The 21,071-nt window shown below is 39.5% G+C and overlaps 1 protein-coding gene across 8 annotated transcripts in view; it reads left to right on the top strand.

The window, feature by feature from the left end:
* Window positions 1-20,020, top strand: part of CNOT4 (CCR4-NOT transcription complex subunit 4) — an 85,423-nt gene extending 65,403 nt beyond the window's left edge. For 5 of the 8 annotated variants that reach the window (XM_052774371.1, XM_052774369.1, XM_052774370.1 and 2 more), the window contains 3 exons: window positions 523-1,020; window positions 17,641-17,853; window positions 18,621-20,020. In XM_052774371.1, coding sequence (XP_052630331.1) covers window positions 523-1,020; window positions 17,641-17,853; window positions 18,621-18,922 — 1,013 coding nt within the window. In that variant the 3' untranslated portion in view covers window positions 18,923-20,020. The remainder of the gene's footprint in view (window positions 1-522; window positions 1,021-17,640; window positions 17,854-18,620) is intronic. The other 3 variants (XM_052774374.1, XM_052774373.1, XM_052774372.1) reach the window with 1 other exon arrangement.
* The last annotated feature ends 1,051 nt before the right edge of the window (window positions 20,021-21,071 follow it).

The following is a 21,071-nucleotide window of genomic DNA, read 5'->3' as shown; positions in this document are numbered from 1 at the left end:
TTTTGTTTTGGGGTTTTTTTAACTACTGCTCAGAGGTTTCCCCTTTGAGAGGGAACATTTCCTCCCCACCTTTCTTGCACAGCAGAGCTGAAGCATAGCATTAATAGTGAAAGCAAAATACTGAACTGAATAACAACCTTATTTAAACTCTGCTTGGTCACACTTCTGTCAAGTAATATGGGTGTAAAGAAGGTTCTAAGCAAGTGTTTATTGGTCTCTTTCTACTTGGTGCTATTACTGAAAATACTTATTTGACAGGGTTTTTCTGTAGTTCAGGAACAGAGCAATTCTGCAGTAAAAATACTATTTGCTAGTTCTACCACTTCCCCTTAAGTAGAAATCTGACAGCTCGATTTGAAAATGGCATTCTAAGCTGATGAATAAGGTGTCTTCTGGGGATTGTATAAAGAAGTATTAGATGAAAGACAACTGGCAGCATAGATTCAGATACACTGAGGCTGAAATTCTTGTATGGGTAAATAGTTACTAATTCTTGTTCTAAATCCTGTTCCTCTCTGACAGAAACTATACCAGTATCCTCCTCCACAGACTGGCAAGCGGCTTTTGGGTTTGGTTCCTCCAAACAGCAAGAGGACGACTTAGGGTTTGACCCCTTTGACATCACCCGCAAAGCCTTAGCAGACCTGATTGAGAAGGAACTGTCAGTCCAAGACCAACCTTCCCTCTCGCCCACATCTCTTCAGAACCCTACCCCACACACTACAACTGCCAAAGGGCCAGGCTCTGGATTCCTGCATCCTGCTGCACCCACAAATGCCAACTCTCTCAGTAGCACCTTTCCAGTCATGCCACAGAGGTTCCCACAGTTTCAACAGCATCGAGCAGTTTACAACTCCTTCAGTTTTCCAGGCCAAGCAGCTCGCTATCCTTGGATGGCCTTCCCACGCAATAGCATCATGCACTTGAACCACACAGCAAATCCCACCTCAAATAGTAATTTCTTGGACTTGAATCTTCCACCACAACACAGCACAGGTCTGGGAGGGATCCCTATATCAGGTAGGTGAATCGGGACAGCTGTGTATATGACTTAATTCATGCTTTCAGCTTCTCTGAGCCAGGACAGGAAAAGGGAATAGCCAGCTGCAAGTGGTAGAGGGGTATCTCTTGACTGTCATACTAGGTTTATGAACAGAGGGAGGAATATTGTTTCAAATAGGCCCTTTCCTTTTTAAAAAAAAAAAAAAAAAATCTGGATCTTTAGCCTTGTAATACTGAGCTTTATAAGGAAGGTGGAGTATTCTGTGCCCGCTTAATTTTGTGCCAAAGCAGATTGGTATTTTGGTTCTTCAGTCTTGCCAGACTGGCTTTCCTTAAGAGTAGGCCCTGGAAGCGCATTGCGACTTCCACGTCGACATGCAGGTGCTGACCAGAGTTCTTAAAATTGTGCAAAAAATCGTAACGATGGTAATTTGTGCCAGATGTCTTGGCTGGGTTGTTCCCTCTTGCGCATAACCAAATGGCTGCACAATAAAACATTCAGTGCTGTTCATTTCTGTACTTCAGATGGCCTTAATATTATGCTAATCTTTCACTGAATGGATGCTTGCAATGCGTGTAAGAGGATTCATCCTGATTGTGAGGGTTGTGATGTTGGAGAAAAATAAATGTGTAGTCAGGCCAGTTCAGGCTGCCTTGAATGGATTGATAGGCTCTTGCAGAAAAAAAATTGTATTAAGTGTATAAAGAACTACAGGTAGAAAGCTCTTTGTAGCCTTGAGATGGAGAAAACTGTTTCTTGAGGTGTTGCCAATGTTATTTTCTTTTAATGAGTTTTGAGGGGTACTAGCTATACTGTAAGAAAGTGACCTGGAAAAAGTGTGGTTTTGATGCTTTAGTACAAGAGCTAATTTTGGCTGTTACTTCCCTGTACTTTGTCCTCTCTGAAGGCTTGTTGAAGCTACAGTACTGCTGTAGGGTCCTTAGGCTGATTCATAGTATAAACACTTGGTCTAGACTAAAAATGCAAGTAGTTCAACACTCTTTATACTGGCAGTGGCAAAGTTTTTAGACTAAAATGACTGATACGGGTTACACTGAAGTGTTTACAAAAAAACCAAAACAAGACCAAATTATTTTTGACATGCAGCATTCATAGCACTGCAAATTGTTTCTCCCTTTGCCCTAAACTACACAGAACTTCCAGGAACATTGCAGGACATCAAGTTTCAACTTTACCACTGGGTTCTAAAAATTGCTAGTTCAAGGGGCCAGTAACAAGACCATCTTCTGGACTAGGGGGACCAGAAAAATCCTGTAGTGTTGAAAAAGATCTGTTTGTAGTACCGGTTGATTGTAGATTTGCGAAAGTATTATTTAAATTGCATTACTTTAATTGCCTTTGGCAGTTTGAAAGTGGACTTCTTTGTGTTTGTAGAAGACTCCGTAGATCCTTGGTATGATTCCTGAAGAGCCAGTTGTGTGGTGTTGGTTGATGCACAGCCCATGCCATGTTTTAAGGCAACAGAGTTGATATTTAAGTATATTCTTTTTTTGTATGCAACTGCTAGAACCAATTAATCTCAAAATATTTTTGGCAGATACAGTGCTAAAAACAGAAAATAAACATCTGCTGTAGTCTCTATGGAAAGTTCCTTTGAGTTGGTCTTAATCTCTTGTTACAGAAAACATTGTTAGTTGCCTGGCTGACAATTAGATAGCAGCAGTTGCTGCAGTGCAAACACTTCTCAGCTGATCTACATGTCAGCTTTGATACATCTTGAAAAAAGAACCATTTGCACAAACACAGATTACTCCTTTTTCTTTTCCTGTTGTCAGAAATTGGCTGAAGTCTCAGATAGTTCTGGTTTTGTTTGCTGGGTTATGGATTTGTATTATTTGTATGGTATTTAGTGCCTAGGGTTTTCTTTAGTGATCTAACTGCTTCAGAAGTACAAATAATTTGAAAGTCGGGAGATACGCTCATACTTTTTTTGTGTGCTGACTTAATAGTTTCCAATTTATTGATTATTCTGTCTTTTCAAATTCATATCTAGTGTACATGTCTCTCAACGAATTCCTTTTATATTCTTTTTGAAAGAGTAATTACTGTTCTGTATGCGTGCTTTTAATCTATCAGTAGCAGGTATATAATTACAGAATTTTCCTAGTTTCCTCATTTGCTTTATAGGTACAGCTGTCTGGTGGGGTTGGGGAAAGAAAGTGGTGTACAAGTACAGAGAAATCATGTCGATGGGATGTTATTACAGTGCTTTATAACAGACTCTCACTGACCTGCTAGAAAGGCAGTGTGTATCATAATAGCTGTTTAGTAGTATGGAGAGATTAGTTGTAGTATACCTGAAGCTCCTTTTTGTTAGCTCTTTTGTTAGTCAGTATTGGGGTGTTTTGGAAAATGTCAACTCAGCTGTTTCAGATGTAACAGCAAAAGAAACCTAGTGCAGGTGGAAATTTACATTCTGTCTTCTAGTGACTTCAACAGCAGTTGAGGGTCTCTGCATGTTTCCTAAGGTCTTTGATCACAATTTTTTACAGGACTGTAAATTCCTAAAGCAGATAATAATGGACCAGTCATTTAAAAAAACAAACAAAAAAAACCCCCAACAAAACAAAAACCATTCATTTATTCTGTGTGTTTGCCTGCTCTATTTAATCAACCCTTTTCAAGTTTTCTATTTCATTTATGTGAAAACAAGCAGATCTAAACTTTTATAACTTCGTATGTAGTGTACTATTTTCTAGGCATGCTAAATCCAGTTTTAGTTGATTTCACTAAGCGTATTTGTTTAGAAGCTTGTATGAAGAAAACTATCTCTTAAACTGCTTCTGCTTTAAGTAGGCATTAGTATTCACATGAATTTTAAATGCTCACGTGTGACATGTTAAATGTAATGTTCTGAAGCTACCTTTTGTTTAGTCAAGAATCAGAGCTGTGCTGTATTCATAACCCCACAGCTCCAGCTAGGGCTGTTTTGTGACGTGCACCAGATTTAAATGGAGGACACAGGCACTACCTACATATTTTTAATTTTTTTTTCCCTAAGCTCTCATTTTAAAATAATTTCTATATGGAATTTAGTAGCCTGTTTCATAGAGGAAGTAGTGTTTATTCAACTCGTTTTACAGTTTCCAGTGAAATGATACGATTGACTTCATAATTTTATTAAGCATATACTTGAAATGTGTCATATTCATCAGGCATACATTTGTCCCCAACCCATATTTAAATGAACTTTTTGATTGACTGATTCCCAAACTAGCATTTTTTTTTTTCCTCCTTCCACCATATGATTTTGCAAACCATAGCAGATGTTACATGCTCTCATTGTAAGGGACAATTTAGGCTTGTTGCTCTTTGGTGTGGGATGGATTAGATGATTTACTGTGTAATTATAACTGTGTAACTGTGCTTCAGGAGAAAAGTTAAGTGACTACTTATTCATGGACAGCATGATTGTTGCTAAAAGCAACCTTACCCTAGATTGTGTGCAAGCTATCCTAAGAATATAGGACAGCGGCTATCCTTTATTCTGCAGATAAGTCCAAAGGAAAGATCCACTGCTAGCCATGTGGGTGGGTGGGTGCCTTAATTTTCATGTTACTTTAGGGTAATGGGAGACTCTGTAATTTGATAGCTAATACGCTATCATCTTTGCTGCCCTACTGCCTGGTGGTATGTTGTAAAATAATAGATACTGGATCATAGTGTAAAGTAGGTCTCATTAACAGTGTGTTTGGAGACAGATGCTTATAAAATGAGATGCATGCATATTAATAATGGAAAAGTAGAAATACATAGTTTTATTTCTTGAGTTTACTGAGTGGTTGGTAGTCATTGATTTTATTACATAGAAGAACTGTAAGAACAAATTCACACAGTTAAAAGTATGAGGAAAAAGTTATAAATGTTTAGTCGTCTTTTCTGTCAGTTCTATGCAAGATGAAGTACCTGACATTTTGAAACACTGGCTTTTATTTCATTTATTAATTTCAGAATTATCCTGAACATAATTCCAAATGAGAACAAACTTAATTGTAAGAACTTATCAATTCATTAATAATGAGATAGTATTGGAAGAGTTCAAATTTCAAACTAATGCTACGCAATATTGTGTGTATGTTCTTCCCACTTACATCATTGAAAGCCATTGAGCTGGAAGGGACCCACAAGGATTATCAAGTCCAACTCCTGACTCCACACAGGGCAGCCTAAAAATTAAACCAGACATCTCGGAGCATTGTCCAAATGGTTCTTGAACACAGACCGGCAGTTTATGTGTATCGTGCGTGTATTAGAAATCGAAGATAGAGGAAATAGTCGAATGGACACAGAGACGGATAGGAAGCATGGAGAATTAAACCCCGTTTAGGGTAGGGGAAGAAAAAAGTTTTACCTGTTTTCCTTGCAGATGACCACTGTAAAATCCATCAAGCTATTTTAGCCATAAAGCCCACTGATGTGGAGATTGTGGTAGACTTGTGTGAACTGTTCCTGAAACTTCAAAACAGGGGGCTTGAGTGCCATAAGTCTTTGTAGTTGAATATAATTGACAAATCAAAATTTTGTTTTCTCAGGACCTTTTTTGTTTTGATGTTGCGGCTTATATTTCTTGAATGTGCACAGCCTAATTGATGGAATTATGTATATTTAAAGATGAGGTTGAGACAATAAATAGGTAGACAGTTCTATTAAGTTTGGGTGCCATCCAGCAGCCTTTGTGGTAGTGGTGTTGCATTCCTTATCAAGACACTGATTAGCATGCACATTTTTGAGTCTTGCCTGCATTTAAGTTTTTGTGAAGCAGTAGCTGGTAGCAGGGAAGGTAAAGCAGTGAAAGTTATATTAAGAAGGTCCAACTTACTCCCACTTATTTTTAAGTCCTGAGCTCTTCCATATTTGAACAACTTAGTGTTGCATCTTCTTCCACTTTAAATTTTCTGTCTTCTGTGCCCCCAGCTATTGGACTTGTCTTGAACATCAAATCCTTTCTTGCCTAATGCTGCCTTTCGGACAACGTTTTAGTAAAACAAGGGAAGATCCCTATATGTTGGCTATGATCATATTGTTTAAAAGACTTTATTTAGACCACGGAGAAGGGTGAGATACCAGAATTAGCGTTGACATGCTCTGCCTTTAATACTAAGAGTCCTTGTCTGACTTGATATCTTCTCAAAACATAACCTCATTTCCATTTGGGACACACATTTCTTATTTGACTTTTGTCCTTTTGACTTTGTCTCCTCTCTCTGGGTTGCTTCTTAATAGTTGATTCTGTCTCCTGAACAAAGAAAAAGGCTTGTTTTATACAGTCATGGAACCAAAAAAATTGAATTCACAGCATAGCAGCTGTCACTTTTCTGTGGTCTCAGGATAGTAATTTGGTATGGAGTTTTGCAGGGGGGTTCTGCTTCTGCTACTGTGCCTTTTAAAAAGAGGGTCTGGCCCGTGTGGTATGGCTGTTGAATTCAGCATGTTGTAAAACTTAAAATTCTCCAAATGCTATGTACAAAATGCATTTAATCCCATACCCTAGCAACAGCAATGTGACTTAAACAGTGCTGCCTCACATCCCTTTATTTGGATGCAGTGGTTGAAAGAGCATTTTGCTACACTTTCCTCTTGACCTGACAATATGTGAAAGGCTTAATGCCAGTTTTAAGTATTGATGGCCTTACTCTTAACAGTAAGAGATGCATTAGTCCATTAATTTTCTGTCCTAATCCTTTAAAGACTGCTTGCTTACTTGATGGTCTTGCTTGATGTTTGGCTTTCCGACAGCAGCTGGGCAGAGAGCATGGCAGCTGAAGGTTGTCTTTTCTGTGCCCCTGGTTAGCTCTATGGCTTCCTATAGCTGAAGTCTTTCTCTGATTAGGTATAAATATAGAAAATAGGAAATCTGATTAAAATCTTGGCTGATACAGCTATTAGTTGTAGGTGCCACATGTGGCAGCTCCTCTCAGAAGTGGATTTGTTACCCTGATACCAAGGTCACTCATTTGAAAATAAAGGCCTGAATACTACTTTGAAATTGAAAAATGAAAAGTACTGTTTGTAAACAACCCTCAGTTGTTTCCAGTATTGCTTTTACTGACCCTTGCGTAGGCCCTGTGTGTCCTGTTTTCCTCAATAAAGATGACTGTTCTTAGTGCAGCCTTTGCCACTGAATATTTTGTTGTTCTCATCAGTCCTTATGCCTGCTGCATCCCATTTCTTTCCATGGAGGTTCTTGGGCCTCCACCCCCCTTCTTTAGGAGGTGCTTTATGTCTCTGTGTATTCCCCCCCTGAAATTAATTCTCCTTTTATTTCCCGCGTCATAACTAATTTTCTATTTCACTGGTGAAGAGGTGAAGTGTTCAGCACAATGTGGAACAAATTCAGTTTGAAAGTAAACTTCTGGTTTGCTCGCTTCCATTGCTTTGGAGGGTGTTTTGTTGTTGGTTTTCTTTGTTTGTTTTTTTAATGCACTCAGGGTGGTGCTGCTAGGTTTAAAATAAATGAAGTGGGATTTTTTGTATTAATTTCCAAAATATTAAATCAGTGTCAAGATTGAAGTCCCACTGTTCGAAATCTGCTATGGATATTCCTTGTCCTACCTCTGATGTCTTGTCCCGTAACTCCCATACGCTTTCTACATTTACTACTAAGGCCTGCCTGCCTTAGTGTTATCTTGTCACGATCTCTGAGAGAACTTCATCCACAGCACCTGTCCTTTAAGTCCTGCTACTTTTCCATCTGTTCCAAAATCTCATCTTGCCTGCCTGCCCTTCCCTCCCAGTACCTTTTTGGTGCTAATATTGCAACTGTTTTTAAAACCCTGTGGAATTTTTCCTTATGATTGTATAGGAGATACTGTTCCAAATAAAGCTCAATATATAAATAACTGTGTCCTCATCTCTGGGAGCTTGATTTTAAGCTCTTACGAATTTCTTAAAATCTTTGATTGTAAGATTATTAGGGATGGCAGTGAAAGACAGGCATCCTGCTTTTTTGAGTAGCAAGATGCCTATTTTTAAATGTGTAATTTTATTTTGGAAGAAGAAAATGTGACAAAAAATACAAAGAAAAAAGTGTTAAAAAAAAACCACACCCCAAAACCTCTAACTTCTCTTGGCTGCCATACATCACAGGAATGACTAATCACATCAATGCTGCTAGACTTGAAATAAATGAGGTGTTGGCTGAAATAGGTGGCCTGAGTGGCTGACCCAATTTGCATTCTGGACTGTCAGTCCTGACAGCTTTTTCGGGTAACTCTTCCCCAGGAACAGGGGGAAACAAGCACACAGGAGGTATTTCGTGTGAAATTTTCTGGCTGTTGGTGTTTCCAGTAGTGTCACCAAATGAGCTTCAGCTGTACTAAATGTTGGGCCTTTGCCTGTGTTTTAGGGATGGAAGACTGCATTTATTACTTACAGAACAAGCTTTCCCCTTCTTTAGGGCAATTTCAGCAGAAGTTAGAAAGGCTGTTACGTTTCATAGGTAACCCGTAAGATCTTGGGATGGGTCTGCAGTAGCGTAAGAGGCAGCTCCGTTGGCTGGTGTAGCATCTGTCTCCCTCCTCCAGCAGGCAGATGCTTAGCCTTGGGGTGCTGTGTTCTCTTGGATGCTTTTCTAAAATACAAACTGGCACTTCAAAATATACAGTAAACCACTAGCATGAGTTAAAAGATGTAATTGTCTTAGTGATGTTAAAAACCTGGCATTTTCCCTTCAGAGACTGGAAATTAGTACACTTGGCAGTGCCACCTGCTAATAGCAGTGTCTAACAAGAGGCTGTGCCTTGGGCACGGACCTGAAACTTTGGCTCCTTCTGAGTCAAGTCTGTCTTGCAAAATATCAATTATGACTGAGGAATTTTAGCAAAAAGCACAGACAGTTCATAGGCTTTCTGTGTAAACACATTTTGAAATGCACCAACTTGAAGAACCATTGAGAAAAGGCAAGCATAATCTTTTTAAAAAATGTACTGGGAGAAGAGCGTAAATGAAATATCCTGAAGGGATAACAGCAGTTGAAAGAGTAGCTTTACAAAAAGTGTTTCTCCTCCCAGCGATACCAAGTCACAATTTGGGGAGGGGGAGGGTGGGGAAATCTACTCTTTTCCATGCTTTGCCATCTCTTGGTTCCTTCTACATCACAACCTTATTTGAACTTCAGCTTTTTCCCAAAGGAATTATTTAAAAAAAAAAACCCACCTGTATTTAAAAAGTGGGTCACCTCTATTGGAAGACAGCATTTAGTAATCAGAATGAACTTCATGTCATGGAAGGTTTGTTTTTCTTCTCAGCTTTCTTGCAGTTTATCTAATCTTCCCACGGAATGATTGAAGTATCTACAAATAAACATCGGCCTTAATTGTTTGTTACACATGTGGAAAAATTAAAAATGAGTTTATCATTTCTCAGAGCATGCATTCACTGTGGTAATGCTGGTCTCGCAGCTTTGGTCAGAGGATTGGTTGGGTACTCCTGGAATCTAGAACCTTCGTAACTAGATAAGCTCATGCTAATTATTGATATAGCTTTGAAGATCTGATTTTTCTTTGCCAATTCTAGTTATTGATTGTATTGGCCATAGGGCAAATTCCATATATTTTGTTTTTATTTATGCATTATATCTATGCATGTACCCACAAGTACACTTGTACACACAGGATTTTCATTTGAGGTCAAAGTGGTTTGGTTTTTTTTATTGACAGGGTAACCTGGTGAGATTGAACCCTGATGCAGGATCTAAGAGTAAGCAGCAGGTATACTTAGGTTAAAATGAACTTTTTCTCAGATTAATGGAATTGCATGTCTTTCTGAGCTTTTTAATCAAACTGTTCTGTATGCAGGATTCAAGTATCTCTTTCCTTCATTTCAGTATCTTAAGTCTTTGTGTGCTCAGTTTAGGTTTGTTAATAATTAAGATTATCAGTGGTGAGAACTGGCTATTTTCTTATGGGGTCCTTTTTTTGGATGAGAAGTGTCTTGTTAGCTCACATGAAGAAGGAGGTTATTTATTGACTAAGGTGAAAGCATTACAGAATATATTGTCTTTTTTGTATACAGAACAGTGGGCCCCAACTTGAAGTCCTGCAGTTGACCGCTATGCGTTTTTAGCAATAAACAATGAAAAAATCAGTAATAAAAAATGGTGGGATACTGTGGAAACATCCGATACGAAGTCAAGCATGTTTTCAAAGCAAGTTAGAATCTTGGTTTGAAATTTACTTATAGCTTAAAATTGGGTGGCTGGCTGCTATAGTTATGTATTAGATTTTGTCTCTTGAGCCATGGTAAGTATGAGTCAATCATAAGAACTCTCCAGCATACTTAATGTAAAATTGCTTTTCTCAAACCTAATAAAATTCTGACACTGTACATACAAGCAAATATGAATCTTCCTATTGAATCTCTAAGATGAGCTGTCCCCTCACTGATGTTGTAGAACGGATTTCCTCTGAAAATAAATTAAATTTTCTGACTCTTAACACTTAGTCACAGAAAGCTTAAAAGTTATACTGTCAGATCCTCATAAAAAAGGAAAATTATTTAGAAAAACTTACTTTCCCCTTTGAAGTGTATACTTTAGAATTCATATATATTCCTCTTTTAATTGATAGGTTGGCTTACTGGCATGTTAAGTTGCACTTATTTTAAATTTAAAAATAGTGCTTTTTTTAATTTACATGGCTATCTTTTAAATTGGGTCCATGTGGAATTAATATAACTGTGGAAATCAATGTGGAATCAAGATAAAAGCTGCTTTACTTGCATTATTTTAAAGCTGAGTGCAGACGTGTGTCTCAACTATTGAAGCCAATTTTGTAGGTGTATGTACATTTACGTGTGCATGTATGTACACGTCTTTTGTTTCCCCAGCTCTTAGAGCTTGTGACCATAAGACTTTCATTTGAAATTCGCACTGTGGAATGACACTTAGAAAGCTGTTTTTCTGGATTGCCAAGTTGCTTCCCGTGTGTAGAGATTGTCAGTGAGGCTTTTAAATGTTCCCTTCAAACAGCTTTATCGTCTAGTGCTCCTGTCATTTGATACCTCCCTAGTATGAAGTGGCTACTTGTATTCCTGATGGACAGCACTGCTATTTAAATGTGGACAGATTCAATCTTCCTTAATCTGCCAGTGACGTTCTCAGGCCTCCGTGAGTGGGTGAAACTCCATCATTTGGTTTAAGCATTGTGGAATTCCTAGAAATTGTAGGTACACAGAATCAATGAAGTAAGAGTGAAGTCCTTCAGACTGTAGGAGTTAAAACCATGAGTAAAATCCCAGGTAAAAATATCCATGAGCAAACAAGCTTATTATCCATATTAAAGTGACATAGGTACAGTTTTTATCATAGCTGTTTTGTTGATGGTTAAGTATATAAGCTTTGGATGAAAGGCTTTTGAATTTATGTAATGTGATAGGCATAATTTTATTTTAGGATGTGGCAAATCATCCTCTCCTCCTCTTCCCCTCTGAGTGAAATATTGGGACAACTTTTTGCAAAATAGAAATACCAATAGGGGAAAGTAATTTTGAGCTGAAAATAGAGAAGCCCTAGTCACTTCTTGGAATAGGGTAACAGGCTGTTTCATGGAAAGCACAGACTATCTGGGTATCTGTGAAAATGGTAGCACAAAGTGCAGGGTGGGACTAACAGGGATGTCACTGCAAAGGGTATGCTTTTCTGGTGGCCCCATTTGTTTCTAATCAAGTTGAAAGATTCCTGGTGACCTTGTTCTTGTAGTCTTTCCTGTTCCTCCCCCCCCCCCCTTTTTTTTTTCCCCCTCTCCCCCCCCCCCAACCCCGGGCCCAACTTTGTCATTCTGTTTGTCTTGCCAAGGCTTCAAAACTAACTGTTACTGTACAATGTCCTTGAAGATTTCACGAGGGCCTTCTTACAAGGTCATTGCAATAGCCATTCTATTACCGAATGCACCTTGATAGTCACTTCACTTCTTTTGTTGCTACTCCGTGCAGTCAAGTATGTGACATTGCTAATAAGTTTATTTTTCTCTCATTGATAGTTTTCCTCTGAATTTCTTTTACTTACTTGAAGCTTTTCTGTAGCACTGTTGTGTGCTTTGGTCACATACATTATACTGATGGGTTCTTAAAAAAGACATAAAGAATTGCAACCTAGACTTGCAGGACTGCTTGCTTTTCAGCAGGACTAGAATATTTAGGACTCTTGGCATTAAGATATTAAATGGTTTTACATAATTAGTACAAAATCATATAATAGCTTGGAATATAATTTTGGCAGAGCAAAGAAATACACTTGCTTTACACTTAATGTGATGGTCTTGTGATCTTTGCTGTTAGTCATATTTAAGGCTGTACTGTGTCAATTTTGGTATGGATTTGACCATAGACTTGTGTCAGAACTGGGGCAATAGTTTGAAATGGTCTAGTCTCTGTAGGACATTCATTTTAGTGGGCTTGTCTCCCACCAAGTAAACTGTGAGACATGCTATCCCATTACCCTCAATATAAAAGATTAAATGTGTCAGCATCACAAATGTGGTACAGCCAAATCTGAAACATCTTTGGGTGCACATTGTGGTGTCATTTGTCAGAATTTATGAAGTCACAGAACAGCCCCTGTCAATGCAGCTGATGCTTGTGTAAACATCTTCTAAAGTATTGATTGTATACAACAGAACAGTGTTTCTGGCTTGGCCATTGTCCTCTTTGCTGTCTCTCCTCCAGACACACACTGCTTTGCCTGGTTTGAAGGAATAATGTTAAGGCATTGCAGGTAGAGGATATTGAAGTAATGCTACCAGACTGTCTGGTAAGATGTCATGATGGGGCAATGAGTTTATTTAGAAATTCATTAAATGATCAGCTTTTATACATATGAATGTTCAGGCTTCTCAATCATATTCTATTTTAAACTGACTTTATCTTTTATTTAAATTGGGTAGACAAATTTGTGATGAAGGTTGTTTTTTTCTTCTTCCCTTTGCTCACTTTTAAGACAGTAGATAGCTTTGAAAATTTTACATACAGGTGCTTTTATTTCATGTTGGCATACTACCTCAGACACATGAAAAAGTTCAGTGCTAGAACTGTGGGATCTGTTCACCTCTGTAAACACAAGTTTCCACTAGACCAGATAGGATTATGGAAAGCACATCAAGGTAAGACTAGAGTTCAGGATGTGTATTTGAACCTATTTTTCACGTGAATAGCAGTCCTTTCAGTGATGCTTCACCAGGTTATTCTCTCCTCTTGGAGACAAAGATGGGGCAGGGGGGTAGGACTCTCCAATTTATCTCTGTGTGTAAAATCTTTTCATTGCAGTCAACTGGGTTTTAACTTGTTTCCTTCTGTGTTTTCCCACTGTCCGTGGACATACTGCTTTAAATTAGGATGAGGCTATGGAAGGAGACTGTTTCTACTCCTTGAGAGAGGGAAACAGTGGTGTTTTGGTTCTTACACCCCGAGGTTATGCCGTCCAACTGAGAAGTCTGCTAGCTAGTAAAAAAATTACTCCCTTCAACCAATTAATTTTAGAAGTAGGGAAAGATAATAGGCAAATGCCCTTTTTGATAGATCTGTATTAACTGAGAGTTAACCTTTTCTCATTTTTAACTATGGTACTAGCTTTATGGTGAAGCATAAACTTTATTAACAAAAAGGACAAACTAGCTGAGGGTTAAGTGGTAATTTCTTCTGAAGATATTTATTTCCTGGTAGATGTAACTCCTGCCCCTGGGGTGGACTTGCATTTTCACTTAGGCTCTTCTTTAAAACTTGTCAGACTCCAGCAAAGACATGCTGATTTAATTGTTTGGTTTGGGTATTGCTGTTTGGTGCCTGGAGATAGCTCACATACTTGGGTTGCATCAGGAGTTTTTCTAACTGGATGTTTTACCTATCATAGCCAGTAACTGAAGCCTTGGAGGGCAGTGCAGGGAGTGTTGTAGAGCATTGCATTCTCTGTTGATCCCATCTACTTTAACACCTTAATGCATTTTAATCCCTTACCAGATTCCATATTACAAGAATAATTTAATTGCAGCATTTCTTCTTGGAGGCTGGGAGTCTGGCAAAGCTGTGAAACTTTGGTTATGGTTGGTTTTTTATTTTATTTTTTTTTACTTTGTGCATTTATTAGCCACGCTGGAAAACCCTGTTACGGACACCCTAGCAATGTGTTGCTTGCTTTTCCTTTGGTATCAGAGGGCAGTGTTTTTGTCACAGCTTGCCTTTCAGCCCCACAAACCAAGCTGTCTGGGAAAAACAATAAATCTTTTGGAATTCTCTGTTTTGTCACTTTTGTACCCAGGAGCACAAGATTTTAATAAATAAACTTCCTTATTGCTAGGAAGTAAAACCATTTTTCTAGATACTGAATCCTTTTAGGCCTTTCATGTCTTAACTTCTGTGATTCCAAGCAGATTTTATACTGACAGTTGAGATAAAGTACAGTCTTCCTCAGTTTCTCCTTATTTTCTTTTGTTCTGTGTTAGAGAGGGTACACAGCAATGGTGCACTATGCCTGCCTCACAGATTAATGTCTCCTCACCAAACAGTGCCAGCCTTTTCCATTCCATGAAAATCTTGTATCTCAACTGCTTGCTATCTTTCTGGACTCTTATGTATGCTGTATTATGTCTTTTTTTTAAACGGAGAATAACATGACAAAAGTATACATATTTTCTTAGCCCAAGGTGGCCTAATGCCCTACTACGTTTATTTTCCTATCCCATTCCTTATGACATCTTGATGGCTTCGTCTTCATTAGACTTCCTGAATGACATGTTGCAGGTGCATAGTTTACTATACATTTATTTTCTTGGACATGAGCTTTGAGGGCATGTCGGGAGTTATAATGTCCATGATGAAGATCATCGTGAGCTTGCAGATCCCCAGCCCACAGGTATTGCGATGAGTGAGTTCACTCATGCGTGGTCCTAGTAAGCATCTTGTGTGTGCTTTTTGCCTTGTAGTAGAAGCAAGTAATTAAACTGAGCTGCATTTCTTTGCACAAGCTGTTGGAAGCAGTGGTGAGAAAATAAAGTGGAAACTAATGGTGTACCATGCAGAATCTGTTGCACTGTTACTTCTGTGACAGTGAGCTGGCTACTTTTGTTCAAAAAAATGAACTTGGAACTTGTCTCAAATAGGCTTATGGGTGTTCAAGAGGATGGTGAGCACATATCTATCAAGGATATTTGTAATACTTTTTAAAATTTTGATTGATTTATTTTTTAACCCCAGGATCATAGGTTTGAATGAAAAATATACTGTACCAAACTCTTAAACTGTTTATTGGGTGCATTAGTACTGCAAAGAAAAAAGTGGGAGCTCGGAAGGGAACAGAAAGTAGATTTGATTTGCAGTTGGAGAAATGAAAGTAGAATTGAAAGCCAGTTGTATGCACTATGGCTCGATGCTAAATGCTCATAAGCCTGCTTTTTTTTTTTTTTTTTTCCTCCCCAAGTGACCTGTACACCAGGCCCCACAGAGCACATTGCTGCACACAGTGTGTGGATACAGTCACACTTAAGTCTGGAGGCTTGATTGTATCTGTGTACTAAGGTGTTACTAAAAAGCTGATCTTAGGTTATTTGCTTGAGGCAGAACTGCAGTTCTGTTACTGCTATTTTTTTCTCCTGTAGCACTTAAAATTTTAATCTTTAGATGTAACACAACGCAGGTGGTAGCGGGCAGGCTTTGGGGTTTATTTCCACTACCTGATTTTTGACCTGTCTTTTGTTTATGGGAATGCTTAGGAATTGTCTGTCTTCCCCATGGAGGTACCTCATGCTGTAACCTCTGAGGAGGAGTGATTCCCCAGCCTCAGTCAGCGAGTGGGGATAACAGCAGTCAGCTGTCAGCCTTCCAGAGCCTGTGGTCAGATGTATTCTGCAAACTTGTCCAGGCACAGAGGATGATTTTTGTAGTACAAGTTTTGCATCTGCTGTTATCCCTGTCCAGGCTCTGTGCACAGTATCACTCTGGCCATGGATGTTCGAGGTGTCAGCTGCTGTCCTGCTATGTGGGGGCATTTATGCATGCAGATGGATGCTTGTGCTAGAACAGCTGCGTTAGGCATGCATAGGGTTAGAAATGAATGCATTGCTCCAACAGTCGTCATAGGCAGAGTGGATATAGCAGATTTGCATAGTAATTTGTTTTGAAGATGTTGGTGACATGGACTGAGGTATGACTTGCTGTGGAATTGTGATTGAAGTTGCTTGCTGTAATTTTGTACAGAAGCATAATCTTATATAAAGTTTATTCAAAAAAAAACCTCTGGCCTGGGGAAGGAAATTTCTGCATGAACACACAGGATTTCAAGAACTTGCTTTTTTTTCCCCTTCTAGTTACAAAAAGGTAATTACTTAAGACATCAGTTCTTTCCAAGCATTCAGATTTACAAAAATTGCCAAGGCAGGTTTTGATAGCAAGTGAGACTGCTTTCTTCACTCTGCAACATAGAGTTGCAAGTTATTGATATCCTGTAATTTTCCATGAAGACTTAAATCTCTTCCATTGTTGATGAAGTAGCAGTATTATGTAAGTATCTCACTGTAACGCTTCTGATTGACATCAAGGTCTGTCCTTCAACTAGGACAGGCAGAGATGGTTAAAAAAAAAAAAAGTTGTGTTCTAGGTTTTTGTCAGAAAGAGCATACTGCCCCAATGTACTTCCCAACATTTTCTTTTCAAATATATTTGGCCACAAGTTAAGTATGACTTTCTGTGTTGGCTGATAAGAGTACTGGGATTCTTGTGTCTAGTTTCTTTTGCTTTGAGATACCTAAAGCAGGAGATGGATTGTAGAACCTGATAGTCTGTTCTAGATGGCATGGTTTAACATTTGTGTTCAGGGATCATTTGCTGTAAGGCTAATAGCCATGTTATCCTGTTGTTCTTTTTTCAATACGTGCCCTGAAACACTTAGGCAAATAGTTGAGACTCGACTGTTCTGGTGTCCAGCTGGTTTGCTTCTAACCAAAGTTTTGAGGATGTTGCTGTGTCGGGAATTATTCTGAAAGGTCTCTAAAGAATTTTCACTACTGTTCTTCAACTGCAAGAGGAAATTGCACTCCCTCCAACTTCATGAGAACTTAATTACCATTTCCTTCGGAAGAACATCTGTAGGGCTGTGAATGAGCGAGCTATAACAAAACAAACAACTTTTGTGATACTCCTCCGCCTCCCTGGTTCCTCATGTTCGGTTTCTATTGCAAAGCCCTACCTAGCCTTTCTTCATTTTAATATACTTCAAAGAAAACAACCCTTTTGAGCCTGCTGCCCACTAATAAAGCAGCCGAATTGGGTTATCTAGCTTGCAACAGAGGTATTCTCATAAAGGATCTGGTAGGTTTTCCCCTATTAGTAATAGAGGGAGAGCCACTGTGCCCCTGATTATTCAAGTCTGAACTGAAAAAAATGGGGAAATATTAATTGGGGGAGGAGTTAAATCTTTCTCCCACTCCCTTACACTTGGTTTAAAACCTGCCAGCCCCTCTGAGTAATTCATCAATCATATAAACATTGACCCTAGTTTTTGGACAGGGAAAGTATTAAATGCTTAGCTTAAAGTAAAAACAAAATCCCATACCCCACCAAAGAAGGACATCTGTTTCTAACTTCAGCTTTTTATTTTTTTATCTTTCATTTTTTTTTGTTGGTAAATCTCCCAGACAACAGCAGTTCTGTAGAGAGTTTAAATATGAAGGAATGGCAGGACGGGCTAAGGGCACTTCTACCGAACATTAACATCAACTTTGGTGGACTGCCCAATGCTTCTTCCCCCTCCAACGCCAACCACAGTGTACCAACGTCCAACACTGCCACCACCGACAGCCTGAATTGGGACAGCCCTGGCAGCTGGATGGACCCCGCAATCATCACAGGTAACCGTTTCTCACTCCTTCAGCTCCGCTGGCAAACCATCAAATGGGTATTTGGCACAAACTGATTTACATCTGGAAAAAAGAAAAAGTCAGTATGCGGTGGTCTCTTCCAGCTTCCATCCACAAAACCTCAAGGGTCCAGGAATTTTTGTGGAACCGCTAGGTATAACAGTGTCACTTAGGCCTTTGCAATGCATGCCCGGGACCTCTGCAGGCAGTCAGGCGGATCAGCGCTTATCTATAGGGTCGACGTAGGTGTCCCTTCTGCTGGATGGCATGTCCGGTATGTGCGCCGCTGGTCCTGAGGCACGGAAGGCATTCACTGGACTTTGTTATTTAAAAAGGGACGTACTCCACTTGTTTATAAAGCTCTCTTTTATAAGGCTGTCTGGTTGTGTTTCCCTGTTAGAGAGGCTGAAGCATGATTCAAGTAGGCAGAGTAGGAGGTGAAGCATGCAGTGTACTGGTAGTTTGGTGTGGTAAGGTCACGTCAACAGGGATGCAGCCCTTGCGCAGGATGTTTGATAGAAAAATGTGTGGTTTATGAAGCAGTGCTCTGAGGGGGAGCTTTCTCCTACCTGGATTTTATGTTAAATGTTTTGCGGGCAGGGTGATTCTATATAATAATGTAAAATGCATTCTCTGTACAAACTAATCATGTTTTCTCACTGTTGCTTTTTGTTAGGTTAAATTGACCTCCTTCATGCTCAGCTCATTGCTTCTGCTCTGACTTGTCTGTATGCCTGTTTTTTTTCTTCTCTTCATAGGTATCCCAGCCTCCACAGGAAACAGTTTAGACACCCTTCAAGATGACAATCCTCCACATTGGCTAAAATCTCTTCAGGCCCTCACAGAAGTGGACGGCCCCAGTGCAGCGCCATCACAGACGCACCACAGTAACCCCTTCGGCACACAGATCCCTCTGCACAGAGCCAGTTGGAATCCCTACTCTCCTCCTTCAAACCCCACCAGCTTCCATTCCCCACCTCCAGGCTTTCAGACAGCCTTCAGACCCCCCAGTAAAACCCCCACAGATCTACTACAGAGCTCAGCGCTGGATCGTCATTAGGAAAGGAGGAAAAAGAAAAAAAAGAAAAATAAAACCCAAAACGTTAGAAATGCAGGAAGTGTCCCACCCTGACTCCTCCCCATGCCCACCTACTGTTCCCTGTCATATCTTTCTTTCTGAAGAATCCAGTTCCTGATCAAACCTCCCCCCCAAATGCAATGCCATCACAGGGTCATGACCGTATCTTTTCGTTAAGTTTCTGCTGAGCCAGTGTTTGAAATACACTGTTTGAAATATTTTTTAACCATTCTATGGAAAAAAAAAAAGAGAGAGAGAGGAAAATCAAAATGCAGTCTCAATGCTTAAGGAGAATATTACTGTCTTATGTCTTTTGCACATGAGTATTTCTGCCTAGTGGAAAAGTGTCAATCTGCAGTAGGGGAAAAATGCAATGCAGAATCAAATGCAGAAACATGAAAAAGGTATTTAATTTAAATGAAGTTACTGAACATGTGGGGCAAGCAGTGGCCTAGCATTTATTTTGCATTCAGTGTGGCACTACACAGAGAAATTGCTATGTTGGATTTTTTTTTTTTTGAGAAGGGGATTTCATTGTGTCAGAGTTTGACATGAAGTGTGTTGAAAGACAAAACACTTAGAGCTATGAGTAACTGGCATGTTGCTAAAGAGTGGTTTAAAGAGGGGAGAATAAGATTTTTCTTTTAATTTTGGCTTTAGATTTAAAGTAAACTTTAATGTTTTAAAAGTATTCACAGATTTAATACCTAGCGTATACATAATATAATTATAAGCAGCTGAAACACGAGTGATATTTACTTCAGTCTTTCTGTCTCCTCTGTCAGTCTCTCTTTCTTTTTTTTAAAAAAAACAAAGATTCACCTGATTAGGGCACTCTGGGATAGCACTGCATTGGGGCCACATGATCACCATCAGGAGCAACCTCTGACCTCCTCTGCCTGCAGCTTTTACTTAACCCTGTAGTTTCTGGACGTTTGTGCAGTATTGAAAAGACAGGAAAAAAGAAACAGATAAATAAACATGGTTATAACCTGACGCTAAAACTAAAACCAAGGAAATGTACCTCTTTCTTCAGAATTAAAACTAAAATCTTAAATAAAACAGAAAACTTGATGATGACTTCATGTTTGCTTCTTGTTTTTTTTAAACTTGGATTTTTAATTACTGCATCTGGTAGAACTGTATGTCATTGCATTTTTTTTTTTCCTGTTCATGTAAACTGGAGCTACTTTTTCATGGAAATAGTGCTTTGCACAGTGACTTCTGTATTTAAGGGTGGAAAAAGCATACACACTTCAAATTTTTAAAGGGATTCTGTTGTCTTTATTCATGGCAATAGCTAGAGGCTGTCTGTCTTTAACCTTTATTCGTGGTATCCTTTTAAATCTGAAGCATGAAAAACTTGTTTATACTTTCTGAATTAAATGCCATGGCACTTGGGACTGGTACCATGCAATAATGTGTCTGAAGGTGTGGCAGAGAATTCTAGTTACAACTCCCTGTTTCTGTCAGCATCCTCGCTCAAAGGTGTAAAATATTGTCACTGCACAACAGGGAATGAAGAGCTTTTAACATACAGAAGGCCTCCAGCAAGCTCTTACACTTCCAGCCAGAGATATTTAAAACTAGAACCTTCTGATTGGAGTGCTGGATTGCTGTAGCTCATGAGGGTGGCAGAGAGCCTGAAATCCTAGAGATGCCTGTGCAGAAGGATTTCTCACCTGGTGTGAGCTGTATAGTTCAGGCTGGCTGCCCTCCTAAAAGGTTTGCTGCTGGCAGGGGCAAGGGAGGGAGTTCGCATCGCCAAACTGCGGGCACCTAACGGGAGCAGGACGGGACAGCCCGGTCACGGTCCGGGGAGTGGGAGCAAGTCCTGAATCAATCGCTGGACAGGGGAACCGGGCACTGAATCTGCATAAAGTGACTCTAAATATCCTGCTTTGTAAAACATCATTTGTTGACGATTGCCTGCTTTTGCTCTTCTCTTGTCTCTGTTGCTGGTAAGTGCTGTATTTGCCGTCTGCGTTAAGGAACTGTATGTACTGTTTCTGGACGGGCGTTGTTGCTGCAGATAAGTCGTGTGCCCTGGTTAAAGGGTGCGCACGCTCTCCCAAGTGATGCCAGCACTCCCCCACAAAGCAAACTGGTTTTGTCACCCGGTCAGCCCCTG

This window comes from Harpia harpyja, chromosome 23 (assembly GCF_026419915.1).
Source record: "Harpia harpyja isolate bHarHar1 chromosome 23, bHarHar1 primary haplotype, whole genome shotgun sequence".
In the NCBI taxonomy this organism is placed as follows: domain Eukaryota; kingdom Metazoa; phylum Chordata; class Aves; order Accipitriformes; family Accipitridae; genus Harpia; species Harpia harpyja.
This window is presented reverse-complemented; position numbering and strand designations above follow the sequence as displayed.